This window comes from Hyaena hyaena, unplaced genomic scaffold (assembly GCF_003009895.1).
Source record: "Hyaena hyaena isolate Hyena2069 unplaced genomic scaffold, ASM300989v1 scaffold_392, whole genome shotgun sequence".
Classification (NCBI taxonomy): Eukaryota; Metazoa; Chordata; class Mammalia; order Carnivora; family Hyaenidae; genus Hyaena; species Hyaena hyaena.
Window position 1 is genome coordinate 857,321 of NW_024081017.1, and position 23,191 is coordinate 880,511.

The window sequence follows — 23,191 nt, forward strand, 5'->3', positions numbered from 1 at the left end:
CTCCATGAATTCGACTCCTTTAGGGACCTCCGATGCGTGGAATCATACAGCATTCTCCCTTTGTGACTGTCCTGTTTAAATCTATTTTTTAAATTTTTAATGTTTATTTATTTATTTCGAGAAAGAACAGGGAAGGGGCAGAGAGAGAGAGAGAGAGGGAGAGAGAGAATCCCAAACTGAGATTCAGTGCAGAGTCAGATGCAGGGCTCGATTTCACCAACCTTGAGATCATGACCTGAGCCAAAATCAAGTCGGACATTCAACCGACTGAGACACCCAGGTGCCCCTAAATCTATTTTTTACCTATCTTAATTTGATCACTTTTTAACTGAAGCGTAGTTGCTTTGGTAGCTCGACTGCTTTAAATAATGTTGCAATTAGTAAAGGAATACATATACAGGTATCTTTTTTTTTTTTAGTTTATTTATTTTGAGAGAGAGAGAGAGTGTGTGTGTGTGTGAGAGAGAGAGAGAGAAAGAGAGAAAGAGAGAGAGAGAATTCCAAGCAAGCTCTGCACTGCCAGCACAGCATGGGGCTCAGACTCCCAACTGTGAGATCAAGACCTAAACTGAAACCAAGAAGCTTGGCGCTTAAGGGACTGAGTCACCCAGGCGCCCTGGGGTTGCATGTATCTTTTATAGTATTTTTGTTGCCTTTGGGTAAATATTCAGCAGTGGAATTACTGGCTCATATGGTATTTCTTTTTTTTTTAGTTTATTTATTTATTTTAAGAGAGTGAATGTGAGCAGAGGAGGGGCAGAAGGAGAGGGAGAGAATCCCAAGCAGGCTCTGCATTGTCAGCACAGAGCCCTAGGCGGAACTCGAACTCCCCAATCAGGAGATTATGACCTGAGCCGGAATCCAGAGTCGGTTGCTTAAACGACTGAGCCACCCGGGCTCCCCGGTATTTCTATTTTAATTTTTTGTAGAAACTCCAGACCGGTTTCCGTAGCAGCTGTACCATTTACTTTCTCACCGACAGGGCACCAGGGTTCCACGTTATATCTTTTTTTAAAATAGAGTTTTAATTCCCCAAGAAACACATGAACATTTTCTCCTATGAGAGAGAGGAAGAAGGAGAGAACACTGTAGATTGGGAAAAGGTGCCCTCTGAACACTCTCCCATCTTGGTCTTTCTGACAGCCACTAGTGTGTTCTGATCTTTTTCTATTTAGGTACACGCAGGGGTGTGTGTGTGTGTGTGTGTGCGCGCGCGCGTGTGTGTGAGGTCATTATCTCTCTATTTCCCCCATACCCTACACAACTGCCGACTAAATACAACTTGCTATTTAAAAAAAATTTTTTTTAAATGTTTTATTTATTTCTAGGAGAGAGAGAGAGACAGCATGAGCAGGAGAGGGTCAGAGAGAGAGGGAGACACAGACCGAAACAGGCTCCAGGCTCTGAGCTGGCAGTCAACACAGAGCCTGACGCGGGGCTCGAACCCACGAACCGTGAGATCATGACCTAAGCGAAAGTCGGACGCTTAACTGACTAAGCCACCCAGGCGCCCCTACAACTTGCTATTTTTACTCACCAATAGGGCCTGGCAATCTAGCAGGGCTACTCCGGCAGAGTTATGGATTATGTGTGAATGGTGAAGTCAGGCTTCACGTCTTGGGTATATCCCCGGATTCACTACCTGGGTGACCGTGGAGAAGTCACTTTACCCCTCTCTGTCATTTTCTCCAACTGGAAAATGCTTATAAAGATTGACTATAAAGCACTTAATACCTCTTCTGATGCTGACTAAGCTCCCTCTACACATCCATTCTTGTTACAACCTGCAGAGCCATCCCCTTCTTTTTACAGCATTTTGTCTTCTTTTTTTTTAACGTTGATTTATTTTTGTTTTATAGTTTATTGTCAGGTTGGTTGGTTTCCATACAGCACCCAGTGCTCATCCCCACAAGTGCCCTTCTTCACGCCCAGCAACCCCCTTCCCTTCTCTCCCACCCCCATCAGCCCTCAGTTTGTCCTCAGTATTTAAGAGTCTCCTACGGTTTGCCTCCCTCCGTCTCCTCTTCTATTTTTTCCCCTTCCCCTCCCCCTCTCCCATGGCCCTCTGTTAAGTTTCTCCCGTTCCGCATAGGAGTGAAAACATATGGCATCTTCTTATAGTATTTTAAATGTTTCCATTTTTAAAATGAAAGGCGTTAAGAAGAGGCAGAAGTGAAATACTTGCCACAAACTGAAGCCACCTGTGCAACCACAGCCCTGGTTCCTGTGACCCCGGAAGCTGCCCCCAGAGGCTCTGGCACCCACAAAGGCAGCAGAAGCCACGTTCCGTCACCATAGGTTGATTGCCCAGGTCTGTCCTACAACTTTATTCAAAAGTACCTGGCCTTTCTCACTTGACATAATACACGCTTTGATATTCATCCATGCTATTGAGCTAGTCAGTAATTGATGCCTTTTGATTGCTGAGGACTATGCTGTGGTATGGATGCGACCACAGCGTGCTGAACCATTCACCCATTTATGGGCACTGGGGTTCCTACCAATTTTTGGCCATTGGGAATAAGGCTGTATAAAGTTGCTATGGGCATTTGTGTACAAGACTTTCTGTATTTTCTTTCTTTCTTTCTTTCCTTCCTTCCTTCCTTATTTTATGGTTTTATTTTTCTTTGATAAATACCTAGGAGTAAAATGGTTGGATCATCTGGTAGGCACCTATTAAACTTTATAAGAAACTAAGAAAACTTTCTCTTTTCTTTTATATTTATTTATTTATTTGTTTGTTTATTTTTAATTTTAAAAATGTTTTCTTTATTTCTGAGAGAGAGAGACAGCGTGAGCAGGGGAGGGTCAGAGAGAGAGGGAGACACAGAATCTGCAACAGGCTCCAGGCTCTGAGCTGGCTGTCAGGACAGAGCCCGACGCCGGGCTTGAACCCACGAACCGTGAGATCATGACCTGATCCGAAGTCGGACGCTTAACGGACTGAGCCACCCAGGTGCCCCTATTTATTTATTTATTTTTGTTTGTTTATTTTTGAGAGAGAGAGAGAGAGAAAGAGAGAAGAGAAGGTGAACAGGGGAGGGGCAGAGAGGTGGTGAAAGAATCTCAAGCAGACTCCATGCTGTCAGTGCAGGGCCCGCCAGCAAGGCTGAAACTCACCAACCCGGAGATGGTGACCTGAGCCGAAATCAAGAGTTAGACGCTTAACCAATTAAGCCCCCCCAGGCGCCCCAAGAGACCTTTTCCCAAGTGGCTGCGTCAGTCTACATTCCCACCAGCAGTGGAGAAGAGTCTCATTTGCTCCAGTTGTTTACGCAAAACTTGGTACCATTGACCTTGTTACTTCTAGCCCTTCTGGTGGGTGTATGCTGGTAGATCTCTGAGTTTTAATTTGCCTTTCCTCGATGGCCTTCTTTTTATTCACTGCATAGTATTCCCTCCCTCTCATCGTGTTGCGTGCACGCCTTAGTTGGTGGGCCCGCAAACCTCCCCTGTTTTTTACAATGACTAGCAAAGCAGCAGGTGGCAACCTTTGACAGGTGCTCTCCATGCACACGCGCCTCCGATGGCTTCTCCAGGGTCAACGGCAGAGATGAATCGCCCAGAGTGAACACGGTTGGATTTCATCTTTCTGCCAGGTAGCATTTTGTCCCCTAGCATGTGCTCACCCCGCTGATTGTTACCAGACTGAAATTCTTGCCAATCTGATGAAATTTAAAAAATGGCATCTTTTTGTCTGTTTCGCTGGCGCACAGTCAGCGCTCAATACTTATGAGATGCGTGAATGGGTGGGTGGATGAATGAATGGGTGACAACTGCTCGTAGCCCACCAAACACGCCCGGCAAGCGTCTCCCGAGGGCCCAGATGCGAAACAAAGGTTGGGGCCTCACCCTCTCCCGAGCCCGGCCCCGCCCCTCGCCCCGCCCCGGCCCGCTCCGGGCTCCCATTGGAGGCAGCGCGCGGGGCCGGCCGGGCGGGCGGGGCGGGGCCGGGGCGGGGCGGGGCGCTGCAGCCCGCGGAGCCTCCCGCCCGCGCGGGCTGGGGTCGCTCGGGCTCGGACTCCCGTCCCCGCCCGACGCGGCCATGGAGGACGAGCGCAAGGACGGAGCCTACGGTAGGAGCCGCCTCTGGCCCGCGACCGCCTCCGCTGAGTTGGGGGGCCTTGGGGGAGGGGGACATCCGAGGTCTTGAACATCCGCGCTGCAGCTGGAGGCCCCGCTCCGGCTTCTCGGCCCAGCATTCCTCTCTGCGCCGAGCCCACGCCCCCCCTGCTCCCGCCAGGTCGCCCTGCGTCCCCTCTCCCGGGAGCCCCCGCACTCCCTCCGGCTGATGGGCCCGGGCGCACGGCGCATGCTCCGCCCGGGGAGGTCCCGTTATCTGGGCGGCTCAGATGCCAGGCGGGGGAGGGGAGGCTTGGCGACCGGGGCTCGGAAAAGGGACAGGGCCCCGACTTCCCCAAATCCCCCTCGTCTTCTGGTCGCCTGAGTCCACTTCTTTCTGCTGCCCACATCCCCCTGGGAGTAGCCATCTCGGGCTTCTGGACAGATGGGGAAACTGAGGCAAGCCTGGGCAGACCGAATGCTGGGGTGGGAAGCCCATCGGTTCTTGCTAGTGGCCTGGAAGAACGGAAAGAAGGGCGCCCTCGGTGAGGTTGCTTAAGGAAGAGGAAACCATTGAGAAACTTTCCTGGCCGTGCACAAGGTGCTGGGGGTGCCCGCTACCATTTCGCGAGGTCCCTGCGCCGCGGACCCCGTTCCCACGAAACTCTGTGGGTGGCATTTGCCTCTGGGCCCAGAGGTTGGGGCCAAGATGAGGCCTCTCCCTACCCACGCCCTACAGTGCCTCCCTTCCCACGGTTCCCACGGAGGGGGGTTGCCATCCTCAGTTTCTCCTTTCTCTTCTCCATTTTGGGTCCCAGGGCTGAGCTGGGCACATGTCCCACGTAGCTCTCCCCTGGGGCAAAGGGGCGCTGCTGCCCCTCCTTGTGTGACAGCAGCTTCCTGGAAACTGTGAGACAGAGGCTTTGGGGAGGGGGCAGGAAACCGCGCAAAAATAATCAAGAAAAACAAGCTGAGTAGAGACGCGCCTCCCTCCCGCGCCTCCCTCCCCGCTGCTTCCACCAGGGACTGTGGCCTCAGCAGGTTGTAGAGGGAAACAGATAGGGGAGGCTGGGACCCTCCCTGCCCAGCCCAGCCAAGAGGGAAACATAGGGACCTGGCCACCACCCAGCCAGTCACCTCCCTGCTTGAATCTGTCAGCCAACATCCTGAGGGGCCTTCTTGCTCTTGGATTTGGCTCAAACCCCAGGCCCTGCATCTGTGGGTGCTGTGCGTCCCTTGGGTGTGGCTGCCTGTCTCTGATCTGGGAATCTCAGCCCGGAACCCTGGCCAGGCCCTGCCTGCCTGTGGGCAGCACCTGAGGGATCTTTGATGTCTGTAAGGCGCTGTTGGTGGGGGTGGGGAATAGCCATCAGAGTGGACAAGGATGTGATTCATCAAGCCTTGAATTTGGCCAAAGGGAGCCAGCCATAGATGGGCCTGAGCAAACCCTCCAGGCCGTGCCAGACCCACACTCCAGACAGGCGACCTCTGTGCCAGACAGAGGTTGTGCTGGGTGCCGGGAGCCCCTTCCATCAACAAGTATTTATTGAGCATCTTCCGGGCAGGGTCCAGACACTGAGAACACAGCAGTGAACAAAGCAGAAAAATTCTTGAGTAAATGTGTGATTTTAGGTAGTAAGTGTTGTGGAGCAGAGAACAGGACAGCATGTGTGTGGGAGAATCATCTAGGATTATTTTAGGGGACGAAGGGCTGGAGTTTGAGCCAATGGCCAGGGGAAGATTTGGGAGAAGGGTGTTCTAGGCAGAAGGAACAGCAAACAAATCACACAGTTGCTTAATTATTTTTCTCCATGAGCCCCAAGGAAGCCTGAGGTGGAGACTTCAGCTAGGTCTTGCAAGCCCAGGCCATCACCTCCTCCAGAGGGGCCCCTAGGCTTGACTCCTTGAAGTGGGAGGATCTCACATAGTTTGTAAATAGTCCATTCTCATCAGAACCAAAAACCTGGAGTCCTAAGGCTGCCCCATGAAGTCCCTCCCAGATAACGAGGGGCTTTCCTTTGGGAATGGTAAGCCACCAGGGTGGCTCACAGATCCCAGTGCTCACAGGGGCGCCTGGGTGGCTCAGTCAGTTAAGCATCCAACTTCGGCCCAGGTCATGATCTCACAGTTTGTGGGTTCGAGCCTCGCGTCAGGGCTCTGTGCTGTCAGCTCGCGGGAGCCTGATTCGGATTCTCTGCCTCTGTCCCTCTCTGCCCCTCCCCCACTTTGCGCTCTCTCTGTCTCTCCCTCTCTCAACAATAAATAAACATTATTAAAAAAAAACAAACCCACATGTCCCAGTGGTCACAAAGCCCTGTATCCCAATGCCTTCCCATCCATCAGTTGTCATGAATTCGGGGAGTGACATCAGACAGACTCAGGTTCAAATCTGATTCTGGCACTTAGGAGCTGTGTGGCCATGGGAAAGTTGGCAACCTCTCTGAGACTCTGTAGCCTTGTCCGCAGGGCTAGGCAGACCGTACTCACTGCTGGGCTGCATATTGCACAGTGGCTGGTAGGCTCTCTATGTGCTCAAGAGGCCTCTGGGGCCCATAATACTGGAGACATGGGTTTTCCAGAGCTGGACATAGACTTGGTGAGACTGGGCAGGGCAGGAAGCTCCCTCGTCCACAGACACTGTATCTAGAGGAGGCAGCGGCCCTGAGGAAACTGGGGAAATGGCTCCTGGCCCTGATGGATGACATCAATGGCTTCCGCCATCCTTCCCACCCGCCCTTGGCATGAGCATGGAAAAAGGTTCTAGAACTTAAAACAATACACTCTGATAGGGGGCAGGCGGGGGGGGGGGAAACGTGGGACAAAAGTAATGGTGCTTGTGTAAAAAGCAGATTCAGGGGCACCTGGTGACTCAGGCAGTTAAGCATCTGACTCTGGCTCAAGCCATGATCTCGTGGTTCATGAGTTCCAGCTCTGAGTTGGGCTCTCTGCTGTCAGCACAGAGCCTGCTTCTCATCCTCTTTCCTCTGTCTCTCTCTGCCCCCCCCAATCTCTTTCTCAAAAATGAGTAAACATTTAAAACAACAACAACAGATTCTGTGGCCCCATTTGCTTGAGTCCAACTCAAGCAGGCAGCGAGGATCTGGTATCTCTTTTTTATTTTATTATTATTATTTTTTTAATGTTTATTTTTTTCTTTTTCTTTTTTTTTTACATTTTATTTATTTTTGAGAGACAGAGTGCGAGCGAGGGAGCGGCAGAGAGAGGAGACACAGAATCAGAAACAGGCTCCAGGCTCTGAGCAAGCAGTCAGTGCAGAGCCCAACGTGGGGCTCGAACCCACTAACCGTGAGATCATGACCTGAGCCAAAGTCGGACGCTTAACCGACTGAACCACCCAGGCGCCCCTTTAATGTTTATTTTTGAGAGAGAGAGAGCGAGCACAAGCGGGGCAGGGGCAGAGTGAGAGGGAGACACAGAATCTGAAGCAGGCTCCAGGCTCTGAGCTGTCAGCACAGAGCCCAACCTGGGGCTCGAACCCAGGAACCGTATGATCATGGCCTGAGCCACCCAGGCACCCCTGGCATCTCATTTTTTAAAACTTTGTTGGGAGACGGTATTTACTTGTTAACTGAAGGTTTATTGTTTTCAAAAGAGGGGATACCTTCACACGCTTCAAGATGCAAAGACGGAGGCTTCAAGGTACAAAGTCTCCGCCCCCTCTCCCAGCGTAACCCGCCCTTCTTGGCAAATAGCATCGGTGTTCCAGCATCTACTCCTTTCTTCCAAATGGAATCTGGGCCTTAGAACTTCACAGGCAATTATATACCTTATCTAGTGGCTGTGTATCTCCTCCTTTTACCAAAATGTCAGCAAATCCCTAGTGTGCTAACTCTGCGAGGCAGAGAGTTTGTGTTTGGTTGGAAGGTGGATCCACGGTGCCCGGCACATAGTAGGTACTCAACAGCTATTGACGGAACGAAAAGGTGTTTGTTTCACATGTTGCTTTTTTTTCCCTCTCTCTCAAAGTTTATTTATTTTGAGAGAGAACTTGCGAGCGCAATCCGGGGAGGGGCAGAGAGACAGAGAGAGAGGGAGGGAGAGAACCCCAAGCAGGCTCTGCGCTGATGGCTCCGACGCACCAACTGTGAGATGGTGACTTGAGCCGAAACCAAGAGTTTGGGAGCTCAACCGACTGAGCCACTCAGGTGCCCCTCACATGTTGCTTTTTTTCTGTTTGTTTTCCACTTTTTGTTTGTTCCGTTGATTAATAGATCTTGGAGACATCTGGCAGGTCGGTGCCTGGAAAGCTTCCTCCGTGTTTTCTGACAGTCGCATCAAGTAATGTATTCGTGGGTGGAACATTTTATATTTAACCGGTCTTATATTTAACCAATCAAGAGGAATATTTTAAATGTTTTACCGAAGCAGCCAGTTCATACATGAAAGGAAACAAATCCTAAATGCGTGAGGCTCCAGGAGTTTTCGAAGGGTGAACACACCCAGGAAATCAGCACCCAGATCAGGAGGGGGAAAAAAAAGTACCAGCCCCCACAAGCCACAAGCCCCTCATACCTAAGGAGGGTCCATCTGTATTATTACTTTAATCTTTTGCGGTAAAAAAAAAAAGGAAAGATAAGATTTACCATCTTAATCATTTTTACTTGTACGTTTCAACACTGTTAAGTATATTCATTGTTGTGCTGCAGCCTGTTTTGGTGAGGCCAGTGGACTATGAAAGGCTCCATTGTTTGTAAATTGTTGTTAAAAAAAAATAAAAAGGAGGAGCCCGCCTCTGTGGCTGAGACTGTTGGGCGTTGGACTCTTGGTTTCGGCTCAGGTCGCGATCTTTGTGAGATCGATCCCCACATCCAGCTCCTGCTCCACGCTGACCGCACAGAGCCTGTTCTGAATCCTCTCTCTGCGCCTCCCTTGCTCCTTCATTCTTCCTCTCTCTCTTCCAAGATAAGAAAATTAAAAGGAATATGTGACAGAAATGATATGCGAATTCCAAAGCTTCAAATCTTGACTCTCTGCCCTTTAACAGAAGAAAATTTGCACATCTTCCATAAGAACCTTCCCATTACCCCAGAAAGTTCTCTTACTAAGCTCCTTCCCAGTCAGTCCCCAAAGGGAGAGTTGTTTTAAAATAGGATTTTAAAAACTTTTTTCAACATTTATTTATTTTTGAGAGAGACAAAGCAGGAGCCGGGGAGCCGGGGAGGAACAGAGAGAAAGGGAGACACAGAATCGGAAGCAGGCTCCAGGCTCTGAGCTAGCTGTCAGCACAGAGCCCGACACGGGGCTCGAACCCACGGACTGCGAGATCACAACCTGAGCTGCAGTGGGCCACTTAACCAACTGAGCCACCCAGGCGCCCCTATTTTTAAATAGGATTTTAGGGGTGCCTGGGTGGCTCAATTGGTTGGGCAGCCGACTTCGGCTCAGGTTATGATCTCACGGGTCATGATCTCACGGTTCATGGCTTCGAGCCCCGCGTCAGGCTCTGTGCTGACAGCTAGCTCAGAGCCTGGAGCCTGTTTTGGGTTCTGTGTCTCCCTCTCTCTTTGACCCTCCCCTGCTCGTGCTGTCTTTCTCTCTCAGAAATAAATAAAATGTTCAAAAAAATTTTTAAATAAATAGGATTTTAATCTCTTACATAATAAAATAAATATATTCTCTCTATGGGGGCAGGGAGGGAGGAGCTAAAAGTTAAAAATAAGCCCTCAACCACACAGAATATTTTAGGCTTCCATGTGAAAGAGCCCTTTACCTACCCTGGGCTAACTCATAACAGAGGCAGCGCAACCAAGAAATCTTTTGCACAAGCTTAGCCTATTTCTATGTGTGTTTGTGGCATCTGTAGGGTATTTTAAAAAAAAATTTTAACGTGTTTTATTTCTTATCGAGAAACAGAGAGAGACATAGTATGTGCATGGAGGGGAGGGCAGAGAGAGGGGGAGACACAGAATCCGAAGCAGGCTCCAGGCTCTGAGCTGTCAGCACAGAGCCCGATGCGGGGCTCGAACTCCCAAACCGCGAGATCATGACCTGAGCTGAAGTCGGATGCTTAACCGACTGAGCCACCCAGCTGCCTCTGTAGTGTATTTTTTTTAAGCCTCCTCCAGCCGTTTAATGAAAACTGGTCCTGTTCCCAGAGTGAGATACTATGTTGTTCTGTAAATAGCTTTAGGTCTAACCTCCCTGATGGGAGCCGAGCCTGTGAAACAGCAGAGTAGGGAACAGTATGTGTGACAAACAGGGTGTGGGGGGATAAACAGCTACAGATTTGCTTATGCACACGTCCTTAGCCTTGGTCTGGAGGGAGGAGAGGGAAACCAGAGAGAGGAAGCTTGGGCTTTGGGCCAAGGGTGAGAGAGAGAGTGATTCTTCCCGGATAAGCAGTGTTTTACCCGGAGAAGCATACCGTTTACTTTACTCTAAACAAAGTCCATCGTGGCGGGGGGTTGGGTACCGTGTGCCAGGTTCTGTTCTAGACCCTGGGGATGGCAGGTGCTGCCGTGACAGAGCAGAGGGAAACAGATAGAGGTATTAAGTTGAGGGAAATCCTTAGGATGTCAGAGAAGGGCTCAGGAGAAAAATAATGCGGGGAAGACGAGTGGGAGGCATCTATAGGGCCTGGAGGCGGAGTTGAACATTTTAAGACCGTCCTCAGGTGACCAGAGGCAGGCAGGAGGGAGGCGTCTAGACAGTGCCCGGCCTGAGCACAGGGTACAGGGCCTGTGGGCCATGCAGAAGATTTGGGCTTTTGCTCTGAGATAGATGGGAGCCATCGAGAATTCTGAGCAGGGGAGGGAACCGGCCTGCCCCCAGGCAGCCTCTGGCCCTTGTGCGGCGCAATGGCAGAAGCCGGGAGACCAGGGCGGCACCTACCCTGAGGTATGACTCACCTGGTACCAAGGTGCTAACTAAATGAGCACAGCTACAGAAAAGCGAAGCACAGACTTCTGACTCTGCTGGGTTCTAGAACCCAGCATTGCCTCTGCTACAGCACAGCCGCCTTCTTCCCAGTCCTGTGCTGCGCCCCCCCCCCTTTGTGTCCCTGAGCCTTTCACATGCCTGAACTTCAGTTTCTCCATCCATAAAATGGGGTTGACGGCAGTACTGGCTGCTTCTTGGTGCTTTTGGGGGTTCGGGGAGCAGATGCGGGTTCAGCCCTTAGCCTAGTGCTTGGTCCATGGCAAATGGTCCATCCGTGGGGGTTAGTCACAGAGCATGGAGTTCAAGGGCATGGTTGTCAGGAGCCGAGTTCAAATCCCAGCTCCAACTGGCTGTGTGATTGGGGGCAAGTCATGAAGCATCCCTGTGCCTTGGTTTCTGCCTTGAGCCCGGTACGCTGGGAGCCTTGTGAGACGATGACATGAGCTTCTAGAAATAAATGTCTGCTTTGGTGCCCAGCACGGACCCAGCACACAGTAGGTGCTCTGTCTTCTGCTCTCAGCGTTGTGACCAGGACTGTGACTCTCAGCTTTCCTACTCAGACTCTTTCCTTCCCAAACTCTTTGTCAAAGGGACTCAGCTAGGTGGCTGGGATGCCATTGGCCGGGCAGCCGGCACAGACTTCCGGGAAGGCCGGGTGAGCTGGCCTGGCTGTGTGGGAGGCCCTGAGCTGCTGCAGGCCTTGGGGACTCAGCCAGTTATCTGGAAGCCACGGGGGCTGGGTGGCACTTGATGTCCTGGCTCCGGCATTGTGACTGGGCAGCCCATATCGGTTTCCTTATCTCCTACACCCACTGCACTGGCTGGGACCGCCTTTGTGCCCAGCAAGGCCAGGGCCCAGGGGCCGCCTCCCCTACCCAGCCTGGCCTATTGGCCCCGCTTTTCCACCCCTTCCCCCCCCCCCCCCCCGTACGGTTACATCTTTAATTCTGCCTCTCTCGGTATCTGCTACAGAAAAGGCCTGGGGCCGGGGGGGGGGGGGGGGGCCTGGGTGGCTCAGTTAGTTAAGTGTCTGACTCTGGCTCAGGTCGTGATCTTGCGGTTTGTGAGTTTGAGCCCCACATCAGGCTCAGCACTGATGGCTGAGAGCCTGGAGCCTGCTTCGGATTCTGTCTCCCTCTCTGTCTGCCCCTACCCCGTTCACACTGTCTCTATCTCTCAAATATAAATAAATGTTAAAAAAAAAAAAGGCCGGGGTTGGAGCCAGAGGGGCCTTGGTTTGATTCACACAGCTCTATCCCTTACCACCTGGGCGGGCTGAGCCTCATTTGGGCCTCTCTATCTAATGGGACCATGCCCCTGGTTAGTGTTTGCTGAACCTCAGAACTTTGCTAAGTGCTTTTGGAGCACTGAATCCTGACAACACCCACGAAGCAAATACAATTGTTAATCGCGTTCTCCCAGGCAGGAGGATTGCAGCCTGGAGAGGGAAAGGGCTTGTCCATCCACGCAGCCCTTTGGTGGACAGTGATGCCCCTCCGGATTGGAGAATCCGGCTCCTCACTTGCTGGTTCATGGCCTACAGACTGAGGGGGCGGCCAGCTTTTTCTACAAAGGGCCAGAGAGTACGTATTTTCAGCTCTACAGGCACATATAGTCTGTCTCCGCTCCCCAGTTCCGCGCCTGTGGCCTGAAAGCAGCCGTGAACAACATGAGAAGGAACCAGCATAGCCGTGTCCCCAGAAAACTTGACTTAACAGCCACTGACATTTGAATTTCGCGGAGTTTTCACATGACAAAATAGTCTTCCTCTTTTGATGTTTTTCAGCCATTTAAAAATGTAAAGAGGGGAGCGTGCCTGGGTGGCTCAGCTGGTTGAACGTCTGACTTTTGGAGCATCCCACTTTTGGTTTCGGCTGTCATGATCTCTCAGTGTGTGGGTTTGAGTCCCCTCATCGGTCTCTGCGCAGGCAGCACGGAGCCTGTTTGGGATTCTCTCTCTGCCTCTCTCTGCCCCTCCCCCCTCAAAAGAAATAAATATAAGTTAAAAAGAAGAAAAAGGCCATTCTTTGTTCTAGATCATGTGAAACAGGCTGTGGGTGATTCCTTCCACCCCGCCCCCGCCCCATGACAGTTTGTCAGCCCCTGGCCTAGATGGTTACACACTGTGATAGGCAGAATCATGGTTCCCCCAAAGATAATCCACATCCTAATTCTGGGAACCCGTGACTGTGTTAGTTTACAGGCCAAAAGGGAATTTGCAGATGAGATTAAATTTAGGATTTTTTTTTTCATTTTTTAATGTTTATTTTTGAGAGAGAGAGATAGAGTGTGAGCAGGGGAGGGTCAGAGCGAGAGGGAGACACAGAATCCAAAGCAGGCTCCAGACTCTGAGCTAGCTGTCAGCACAGAGCCCGACGCAGGGCTTGAACCCACGCACAGTGAGATCATGACCTGAGCCTAAGTAAGACGCTCAACCGACTGAGCCACCCAGGCGCCCCTGAACTTAGGATCTTATAATGGAGAGATTACGTTGGATAATCTTTCCAGGGCCCAAGGACAAGGGAGGACCCTTATAAAGGGAAGAGGGAGGGGTGCCTAGGTGGCTCAGTCGGTTGAGCGTCTAACTTCAGCTCAGGTCATGATCTCGCGGTCCGTGGGTTCGAGCCCCGCATCGGACTTTGTGCTGACAGCTTGGAGCCTGGAGCCTATTTCGGATTCTGTGTCTCCCTCTCTCTCTGACCCTCCCCTGCTCATGCTCTCTCTCTCTCTCTCTCAGAAGTGAAAAAAACATTTAAAAAATTATTTAAAAAAAAAGGGAAGAGGGAGGCAGTAAGGAGTCAGAGAGAGAGATGTGGTGGGTGTGGACTGGATGGGCGTGCTGGCTTTGAGGATGGAGAAGAGGTCACAGGCCAAGGAATGTGGGTGTGCTGGCAGCTTCTAGAAGCTGGAACAAGAACGGAAACAGATTCTCCCACAGAACCAGCCAGAGAAACGCGGCCCTGCCAGTGCCTTGATTTTAGCCTTGGGAGATCCTCTTTGGCGTCTGACCTCTAGAATCGTAAGATCATACATTTCTGCTGTCTTAAGCCACCCAGTTGGTGGCAATTTGATACAGCAGCCACAGGGAACTCATACAGGGGGTAACCCGTGAGCTGGGCAGACCCCACCCCCCACTACCCACCCCCCAGCTCTGCTGCTCACCGTGGGGGTGGTATTTCCCTCTGGGCCTCAGTTTCTGGGTCTTTCAAATGGAGGTAATGAGGGAATCAATCTCACAAAGTTGCTGTGAGGATGAACTGAGGGGAAAGCATGTGACAGGCTGGAAGAGCTCCTGGCCACATGGTAAAGGGTGGGTAAAATGGAGCCATTGGGTCACTTGGACTGTTATTATCTTGCAAGGTTGTTGCAAAGATTCAGCGAGTTCTTCGAGTTCCCATCCTGCAGGGTTTGGATCAGGCTCAGTTATCAGAATGGAGGAGCAAGGGGGGTGCCTGGGCTGCTCAGTGGGTTAAGCATCTGACTTCGGCTCAGGTCACAATCTCTGGTTCATGAGTTCCAGCCCCGCGTCGGGCTCTCTGCTGTCAGCACAGAGCCCTACTTCAGATCCTCTGTTCCCGTCTCTCTCTCTCTCTCTCTCTCAAAATAAATAAATACACTAAAAAGAAAAACAAGAATCCAGGAGTATTCAACTTGCCCCCTCCCCCCACTAAAGTTAATGAGCTAATGGAACCCCTCAGAAGCTTGTACCAAGGTTCCCTCCTGTATTTCTCGAGAACCAGCAAGGTCAGACCCTAGGCCACACCGGTGTCTGGCGCTGTAGTAAATCTTTAGTTCCCTCTTACAGGGATAACTCCGGTTCACACGGCAAGGTCATGGCCCCACTGTCTCATCCACAGCCACCAATTTCTCTGAGACCTGAAACCTCTCTGTGTTTCTTCCCCTCCCCCAACCTGGCCAGGTAATGCTCTTGCTCAAACACTCTCAGTGGCTCCCATTCACCCCTCAGACCTGGAGTAGGGATCTTCTACTTGTTGGTAGGTGACGGGGCAAGCCATTTCCCCTCCCTGGGCCTTGGTTTTCTCCACTGCAAAATGAGTTGAGGATAGGACCCCGTAGAATGAGGACAGAGCTCGAGTCTGAAGGATACTCCGGAGTGCATGCCGCCCACTCTCACGTGGTTCCTTGCACTCTGCCATTCAGCTAACGTGGAGAAACTTCCAGTGCTCCCCTTATCCCTTCTCCACCCTTACCAGTCTCACTTCTTATCAGATAGTAGAAATATGTTCCTGTTTTTCCGTTCATACCTGTAATAGTTTTGAGGTGTTTTCTTTTTCTTTTTTTTTTTAATTTTTTAATGTTTTATTTATTTCTGAGAGAGAGAAAGAGACAGCGTGAGCAGGGGAGGGTCAGAGAGAGAGGGAGACACAGAATCTGAAGCAGGCTCCAGGCTCCGAGCTGTCAGCACAGAGCCCAATGCGGGGCTCGAACCCACGAACCATGAGACCATGACCTGAGCCGAACTCGGACGCTTAACCGACTGAGCCACCCAGGCGCCCATTGAGTTTTTATCTATCTTGCATGATTAATCCACGTGGAATTTATTTTGCTTCATGTTGGGAGTGGAGTTAGCTTTTTTCCTTCTGAATGCAGTTGAGGCCACGGACTGATTTATCCTTTGCCTGCCCACTGAAAATTCCACATGTATCACGTATTAAATTCTTGATACATAAAATTCACAAATTAACTTAAAAATTTTTTCTAATATTTATTCATTTTTGAGAGACAGAGACAACATGAGCGGGGGAGGGGCAGAGAGAGAGGGAGACACAGAATCGGAAGCAGGTTCCAGGCTCCAGGCTGTCAGCACAGATCCCGATGCGGGGCTCAAACTCACGAACCACGAGATCATGACCTGAGCTGAAGTCGGACGCTCAACCGACTGAGCCACCCAGGCGCCCCCCCAATGGACTTTTTAAATACATGCACCCGGAAAACTCGAAGCCCTAGTTCTACTTCTTAGTACCTGTACATGGTTTGTACACTGTGGTTGTTCATTCAGCAAACACTACGTGCTATTCTGGGCCCGGATACAGTTGTGAATGGAACAGATATAAACCCCCGCCCTTGTGCTGCCGACAGGGAAGGGGGCAGACAATAAACAAGCAATAATGTAAACATGTGACGTGCCAGGTGGTGATAAAAAATAAATAAAAATAAAACAGGGCGATGGGACAGAGGGGAAAGGGATGCTGTTTTGGATTCTATGGTCAGAGAAAGCCTCTCTGAGGAGGGGACGACTGAGCAGAGGCCTGAGTGAAGGGGGGGCCACATAGACATCTCCGGGAAGAGATTTCTAGGCAGAGGGAACAGCCAGTGCAAAGGTCCTGAGGCGAGACCATGCCTGGTGAGTTTGTGTATAGCTAGTGAGGCCAGGGAGGCTGAAACAAACAGGCGATGGGAAGAGAACGAGGGTCAGGGCTGAGCGTACAGGGCCTTTTAGGTGATGGCAAAGAGTTGGGGTTTTCCTCCGAGTGAGGTGGGAGCCATGGAAGGTTATAGACAGCGAGAGACCTCCCCTGACTCAGGTGTTCACAGACTCCTCTGGTTGCTGTGGGGGGACCGGACAGGAGTAAGTGTGGCAGCTGGGAGAGCAGGGTGGAGATGCCTGCACTGGTGACAAGGGTCAGGGTCAGAAGTGGTTGGATTCTGGATAGATTCTGAGGGCAGAGAAGTACAGAGAGGCGTCCCAGGCTTCTGGTCTGAGCACTTGGGAAGATGAAGCTGCCTCTTCTGAGCCGGGGGCAGGTTGGGGACCATCAGGGGCTGGGATGTGGCTGTGCGGAGTGTGAGATGCCCATGAGACCCCCAGGAGACAGGTGTCACAGGGGCGTGCAGTTCAGGGGACCGGCATTTGGGAATGATCAGGGTGGAGCTGGCGGTTGAAGCCCTGAGTCTGCAAGAATGTCCCCAAGGGACCTAGTATAACTGGGAAGAGACTACAGCCTTTTTTTGTCCACTGGTTGGACTGGGTGGGTGGGACCAGCCAGCGTTGGGGTTGGCAGGGACCACAGGAGCCACAGCATTTCTTTGGGAGACCTGGTCACCCAAGGGCATGGCTTGGAGCCTTGAACCTCTCCTGTTTGCTAAAGCCTGTGGGCCACGGGTCAGGTGGGGCTTCCGCAGCTGGAGGCCCCTGGGGAAAGGTACATTCCTCTAGGGACAAGCTGAGTTAGTGACCAGAGCCCTGCCAGGGAATGCTTGCCTCTGAGGTAGCAGCTACAATTATCGAGCACCAACTGTATATGACCACGCTGTATAACCCCATTGCTGACTGTATGCCTCATACTGGATGTTTGTTTCTGCAAATCCTCTGCGCCAAACGTATAATCCACTATGGTGTATAGTGTCCAGCTGGCCTCAAAGAGAGCTCTTGGGAGGGGGGTACAGAGAGAAGAGGCAGGTGATTGAGGGGGTATACAGTTGGCTTGGGGAGAGGATGGTCGGTGTGGCGGTGCATAGTATAGCCAGCTGATTGTACCCCATGCTGGTTATATACCCCACACTGGCTATACAACCCCTTGCTGACTATATACCTTGGTATCCCCCAACCCTGCTATGTACCCCACGCTGATTAAACACCCCCATGGCAACTGTATACCTCTCTGTTGACTGTATGCTTGCACCCCAACACTATAATGCCATTCTCTATGCCCCATACTGGCGGTCCCTCCGTACCTATTGCATACTCCCACATTAAACACCCTTACACTAACTATAGTACATCCATGCCAACTGTATACCTCCTGGTATCCTTTGACTGGTCTTTGACCGGTTTTGATTTTCTACTTGTAGCCCCATTTCACAGTTGAGGGTGCTCAGGGCAGGCAAGACACTGGCTGAACTTGCCCTCTGGCTTGGATGAGGCAGAAGGAGCTTTTGAATCTAGGGCCATGTGGTTAGGATGTGCGCTCCCCGAGAACAGACCCACAAGATTGGGCTCTCGTTTGCTATTGTATGTACTCAGCGCCCAGCCCTGGGCCTGCACCCAGTAGGTGCTCCATAAATCCTTGTTCTACCGAACAATGATTTCAGGCTTCAAGCTTCACACTCGGGATGTGTGCTGGGATGGTGAGCTCAGGTGGATAGCCCTGGGGCCGCAAAGGGCAGTGCCGGGCAGGGATGTGGCATCTGGGCTCCCAGTCCCATTTTGCCAGTCTTCAGAAGACCGGCGATGTGGATTTTTATATGGAGTCTCCCAAACGTTTAACTTGGCATTTCATTTTTTTTTTAATGCAGACCAAAATAAAAACCGGTTGAGAATTTCCAGCTCAAATACTCTATATTTGGGACTTTGGGTGCAGCCATCTGCCTGCTTTGTGGCGCCTATCTCGAGTTACCTCTCTACGCCTCAGTTTCTATACCTGGAGAATGGGGCAACATCAGGCGCCCTTCCTGGGTTGGGAGGTGTCCCAGGCGGCGCGTGGTTGGGAAGCTAGGGGGTGGAGGTGGGGGGCGCGGCGAGGCCGCTGGCTGAAGCCCCAGTTCCCCGGGTGGGGGCTGGGCAGGAGGGCGGGCGGCCGACGGGGGGGGGGCGGGGGGGCGGAGAGGGCTAAATCGGGGGTGGCGGGTGAGTGGCGGGAGCAGCTGCCGCCCCGCCCGGCCCTGTCCGCCCTCCCTCCGTCCGTCGGCCAGTCCGTCCCGAGGCGACTGCTCGGCTGGGGCCGGTCTGACCGGTTTGGGCCGCCCCGCCTGGCTCCTGGCTGGGAGGAGCCGCCGCCAGTCGGTCCCTCGGTCCCTCCTTCGGGACGCCCGCGCGTCCGTCCGGACCCAGCGCCGGACCCAGCGCCGAGGGGGCTCGGAGCAGGCGGGCGCCCGCGGGGATGGGGGGCGAGCGGCCGCACTACTACGGGAAGCACGGTAGGCAGCGCCCCCCTGGCGCACCCGGGCCGGCCTCCTGGAGGGGGCGGCGGGAGGAGCCCGCGGGGAGCACGCGTGGGGAGCAGAGTTGCCCATCTCTGCCTGTAGCGCCTCATCCTCGCGTGCCTGCACCCCGGGCCCTATTCGGCCCCGGAAGCTGCCTCTCAGAGGTCCCTCAAGACCCCCTGACCAGATGAGCCTGTCTTCGGAGCCCCCTCCCCAGTACTACTGCCAGAACCTTCTCCAGACCCCACCTTGGATCCCTCGCGTCCCTACCTGGCTCCCAGCCCCCCAGTCCAGCGCCCTCCCCAGCGGGTGGCCGCCAGGGGGTTCTCCATGGGGACTGCCCCCCCTGCCTTGGGGGGCCCCCACTGGGGGCTCGGGCGTGGTCGCCTGGAAGTGGGGTGAGGCAGAAGAAGCCCGCTGGCCCTCTGGAAGTTACTGTTCCCTGGCTCCGAGATCCCCCTCGGGGCTTATGGGGGTGGATGGTCTCCCATCGGCTTATTGGTTACCCTGCTCAATCTTCCTGATTTTCAGGAACACCACAGAAGTACGACCCTGCCTTCAAAGGACCCATTTACCACAGGTAAGGGCTCTGGGTGCCTGGGAGGGGAGGGGGTCTCTGTTACTAATGCCTCTACCCCTGTTTCTTCACTCCCCCCCCCCATCTGCTCTCCAACAAACTGGTGATAGATATCAGCAACTTGACAATTAAAGAACTAATTTCCTTAATACGCCAAGAGTCTTTACAAATGCATATTTAAACTCAGGCAAAAGATTGGAAGAGATAATTTCTAGAACAAGAAATACCGGAGACAGTGAAGTTACGAGAAAGTAGTCAAACTCACTGAAAGGTAAAGGAATGGATAAAACAATAACCAAATAGAATCTCGCCACCATAGATTAGCAGAGATGAAAATGATAGGCACTTCATGCTGCTCCGAATTGAACCCGCACAAGTGTCTCTGGAGGGAGTTTGGAAACAGGAATTTTTAAACGTGCAGCTCTTTGTTCCAAAGAGTAAAATTCTAGGGGAAAATCTTCTCCACGAGCCTTGTACACCTGGACAAAGACGTATGGTGTAGCTGCCTTTTTGAAAATGACAAGACCTTGGGATGCCTGGGTGGCTCAGTCGGTTAAGCTTCCAACTTCGGCTCGGGTCATGATCTCACGGTTCGTGGGTTCGAGCCCTGCGTCGGGCTCTGTGCTGACAGCTCAGAGCCTGGAGCCTGTTTCAGATTCTGTGTCTCCCTCTCTCTCTGACCCTCCCCTGCTCACGCTGTCTCTCTCTCAAAAAAAAAAAAAAAAAATTAATTTAAAAATCAAAAAAAGAAAACAAGAGGGGCGCCTGGGTGGCTCAGTCGGTTAAGCATCCGACTTCAGCTCGGGTCATGATCTCACAGTTCATGGGTTCAAGTCCCGCATCGGACTCTGTGCTGACAACTAGCTCAGAGCCTGGAGCCTGTTTCAGATTCTGTGTCTCCCTCTGTCTTTGACCCTCCCCTGCTCATGCTGTCTCTATCTCTCTCTCAAAAATAAATAAAGTATTTTTAAAAAAAAGAAAGAAAGAAAACAAGACCTAACCATCTGAACGTGCATCTTTGGGAACTGGGCCTAGTTTGATAAACGTACAGTGGATTTTTGGCTTCTACTGTTCCATAGCTCTTAAAACATACAGAAGCCCTTGTAAGTGGTACCATGGATCACTGGCAACATGTTAACTGAAAAAAAGCAAGACACAGAACAGTGTGTGTATCATAATCACACTTGAGTTAACAAAAAAAAAAAAAAGTTTTTGAACATTTGTATCCAATAAATAATCCAAAAGACCCAGGGGAGGGTGCCTGGCTGGCTCGGTCAGAAGCATCAGGTCAGAAGCATCCGATTCTTGTTCTTAGGGTCCTGAGTTCCAGCCCCATGTTGGGTGTAGACATTACTAAAGAAAAGTAAATAAGTAAATGGAAAATAAAAAAGAAATCATTAACAAAGTTTACTTCTAGGGAGAGGGACTGTGCGGGTGACTTATTTTTTTGTATGCATTACTGTGTGGTTTTGATTTTTACCATGTTCACATTTAATCTTATGATAATAAAAATAGTTTAAATTTTAAAAATTATATTTAGTTATTTTTTTAAATGTCTTTTTTGTTTTATATTTCTAGGAGAGAGAGAGAGAGAGACAGCGTGAGCAGGGGAGGGTCAGAGAGAGAGGGAGTGACAGACTCTGAAACAGGCTCCAGGCTCTGAGCTGGCAGCCAGCACAGAGCCTGACGCGGGGCTCGAACCCACGAACCATAAGATCATGACCTAAGCAAAAGTCGGACGCTTAACCGACTAAGCCAACCAGGCGTCCCTAATTTTTAAATATTTAAGTTTACATATGACAAAGAGACCAAAGGAACAAAGGTAAAAGCACAAAGGTGAAATGTATGTCTGTGTGTGTGTTTGAGAGAGGATAAGAGTGAGGAGATGAGAGGGAAAGTAAGATCCTGAGGGAGCATCTTGACTTAATTACACATTTTCTTCAACCTCCCTGTCATCCTTTGTCTTTCANAACAGGCTCCAGGCTCTGAGCTGGCAGCCAGCACAGAGCCCGACGCGGGGCTCGAACCCACGAACCACGAGATCATGACCTAAGCGAAAGTCGGACACTTAACCGACCAAGCCACCCAGGCGCCCCTATATTTAGTTATTTTTATCTTATTTTATTATTTATATTCGAGAGAGAGAGACAGAATGTGAGTGGGGGAGGGGCAGAGAGAGACAGAGACATCATCTCAAGCAGGCTCCAGGCTCTGAGCTGTCACCACAGAGCCTGACCCGGAGCTGGAACTCCTGAGCCATGAGATCATGGCCTGAGCCAAAGTCAGATAATTAACCTACTGAGCCACCCAGGTGCTCCAAAATAGTTTAAATTAAAAAAAAATCACCACCGATTGCTATTAAAGATGTGGGGACATGGGCACGCTCAATCAGAAGAAAGCTGAACACTGGCAAACTGCCTGGAGAACAGTGTAGCATTAGGTACCACAGTGTAAGGGTGCCTGACTGGGTAGGGCATGCAACTCCCGATCTTAGGAGGTGAGTTCGAGCCTGGTGCTGGGGATAGAGGTTGCTTTAAAAAAAAAAAAAAAAAAAAAAAAAACGTGAAATGTACATGCTCTTGGGTACAGCATTCACACCACTATGGAACACGTGGGTGCGCGGATGTGTTCGGGGCAGGAGAAGGGCCGGGATACGCCGGGCCCCGAGGTTTCTACCCAGATGCTGTTCTTTGTTCCCCAGGGGCTGCACAGACGTCATTTGCTGTGTGTTCCTCCTTTTGGCCATTGTGGGCTATGTGGCTGTAGGCATCATAGGTGAGTGGAGGAGGGCTCTGGATTGGGGTTCCAAGGTGGGTGGGCAAGCCACAGCCTCTAGGGCAGGAATGGGGATGGTGCTTGGGAATGGCAGTGCCTCAGGGTCCCTGGATCCCTCCACAGCCTGGACCCACGGGGACCCTCGGAAGGTGATCTACCCTACTGATAGCCGGGGCGAGTTCTGCGGCCAGAAGGGCACAAAAAATGCGTGAGTCTGGCTCCTTGGGGCCTGGTGCGACTGGGGAGGCATGGGCAGGAAGGCTTCATGAGCACTGTGGAGAAGGTTCTCGGCTTTCCCCGCCGCCATCCATCCATTAGTTTAGTCAACAAGTATTTATAAACCTCCTCCTATCCCCGGCTGCTATTCTAGGCCTTGAGGATGAAGCACCAAAGGAGACGTTAAGAGTCCTGTTGCCTGGTAGCTCACATTTTAGGTGAGGGACAGAGAGGAGACAGTCCCGGATCTGGTGTCACATGGTGATGAACTGATGAGCAAAAAGCGAGTTCAGTCCAGGCTGTGCCACTCCCTGGCTGTGTGACCTAGGGCAAGTGTCTCAACCTCTCTGGGCCTCATTTTGCTCAGCTCTGAAATGGGGTGAGGACTGGCTATTGTGATGGTTAGATGAGCCAATAGGCAGAGCTTAGAGCCGCGCCTGGCGTGGAGGGGTTCCCATTACAGTTGTTGTTTTCACGAGGTATTTTATATAGGGAGGTTGAGGGATCTTGACAGTTTCTGTCTCCCTTCCCCAACGCCAGGAACAAACCCTACCTGTTTTATTTCAACATCGTGAAGTGCGCCAGCCCCCTGGTCCTGCTGGAATTCCAGTGCCCCACCCCCCAGGTAATTTGGCCTCTTCCCATCTTCCCTGCGATCCCTGCTTTCTGTCACCGGCTCCTTTTCTCCCTATCGCGACAGCTTCTCTCTCTCAGCCCTTTCTTTTCCCCGGGGGAACGAGAAGTGGGGCCTCTGTCCTGAGTGGGGGGTCGGATGTC

At 51.6% G+C, this 23,191-nt stretch overlaps 1 protein-coding gene across 3 annotated transcripts in view; it reads left to right on the forward strand.

Moving 5' to 3' along the window:
• The first annotated feature begins 3,964 nt into the window (after positions 1–3,964).
• The window catches only part of SLC44A2 (solute carrier family 44 member 2), a 28,780-nt gene continuing 9,553 nt past the window's right edge, over positions 3,965–23,191 (forward strand). Inside the window, exons 1-5 of one of the 3 annotated variants that reach the window (XM_039250961.1) lie at positions 3,965–4,076; positions 19,378–19,426; positions 22,125–22,198; positions 22,322–22,406; positions 22,955–23,039. In XM_039250961.1, the coding sequence (XP_039106892.1) occupies positions 4,046–4,076; positions 19,378–19,426; positions 22,125–22,198; positions 22,322–22,406; positions 22,955–23,039 (324 nt within the window). In that variant the 5' untranslated portion in view covers positions 3,965–4,045. Of the gene's footprint in view, positions 4,077–18,739; positions 18,841–19,377; positions 19,427–22,124; positions 22,199–22,321; positions 22,407–22,954; positions 23,040–23,191 lie in introns of those variants that run through there. The other 2 variants (XM_039250960.1, XM_039250962.1) reach the window with 2 other exon arrangements.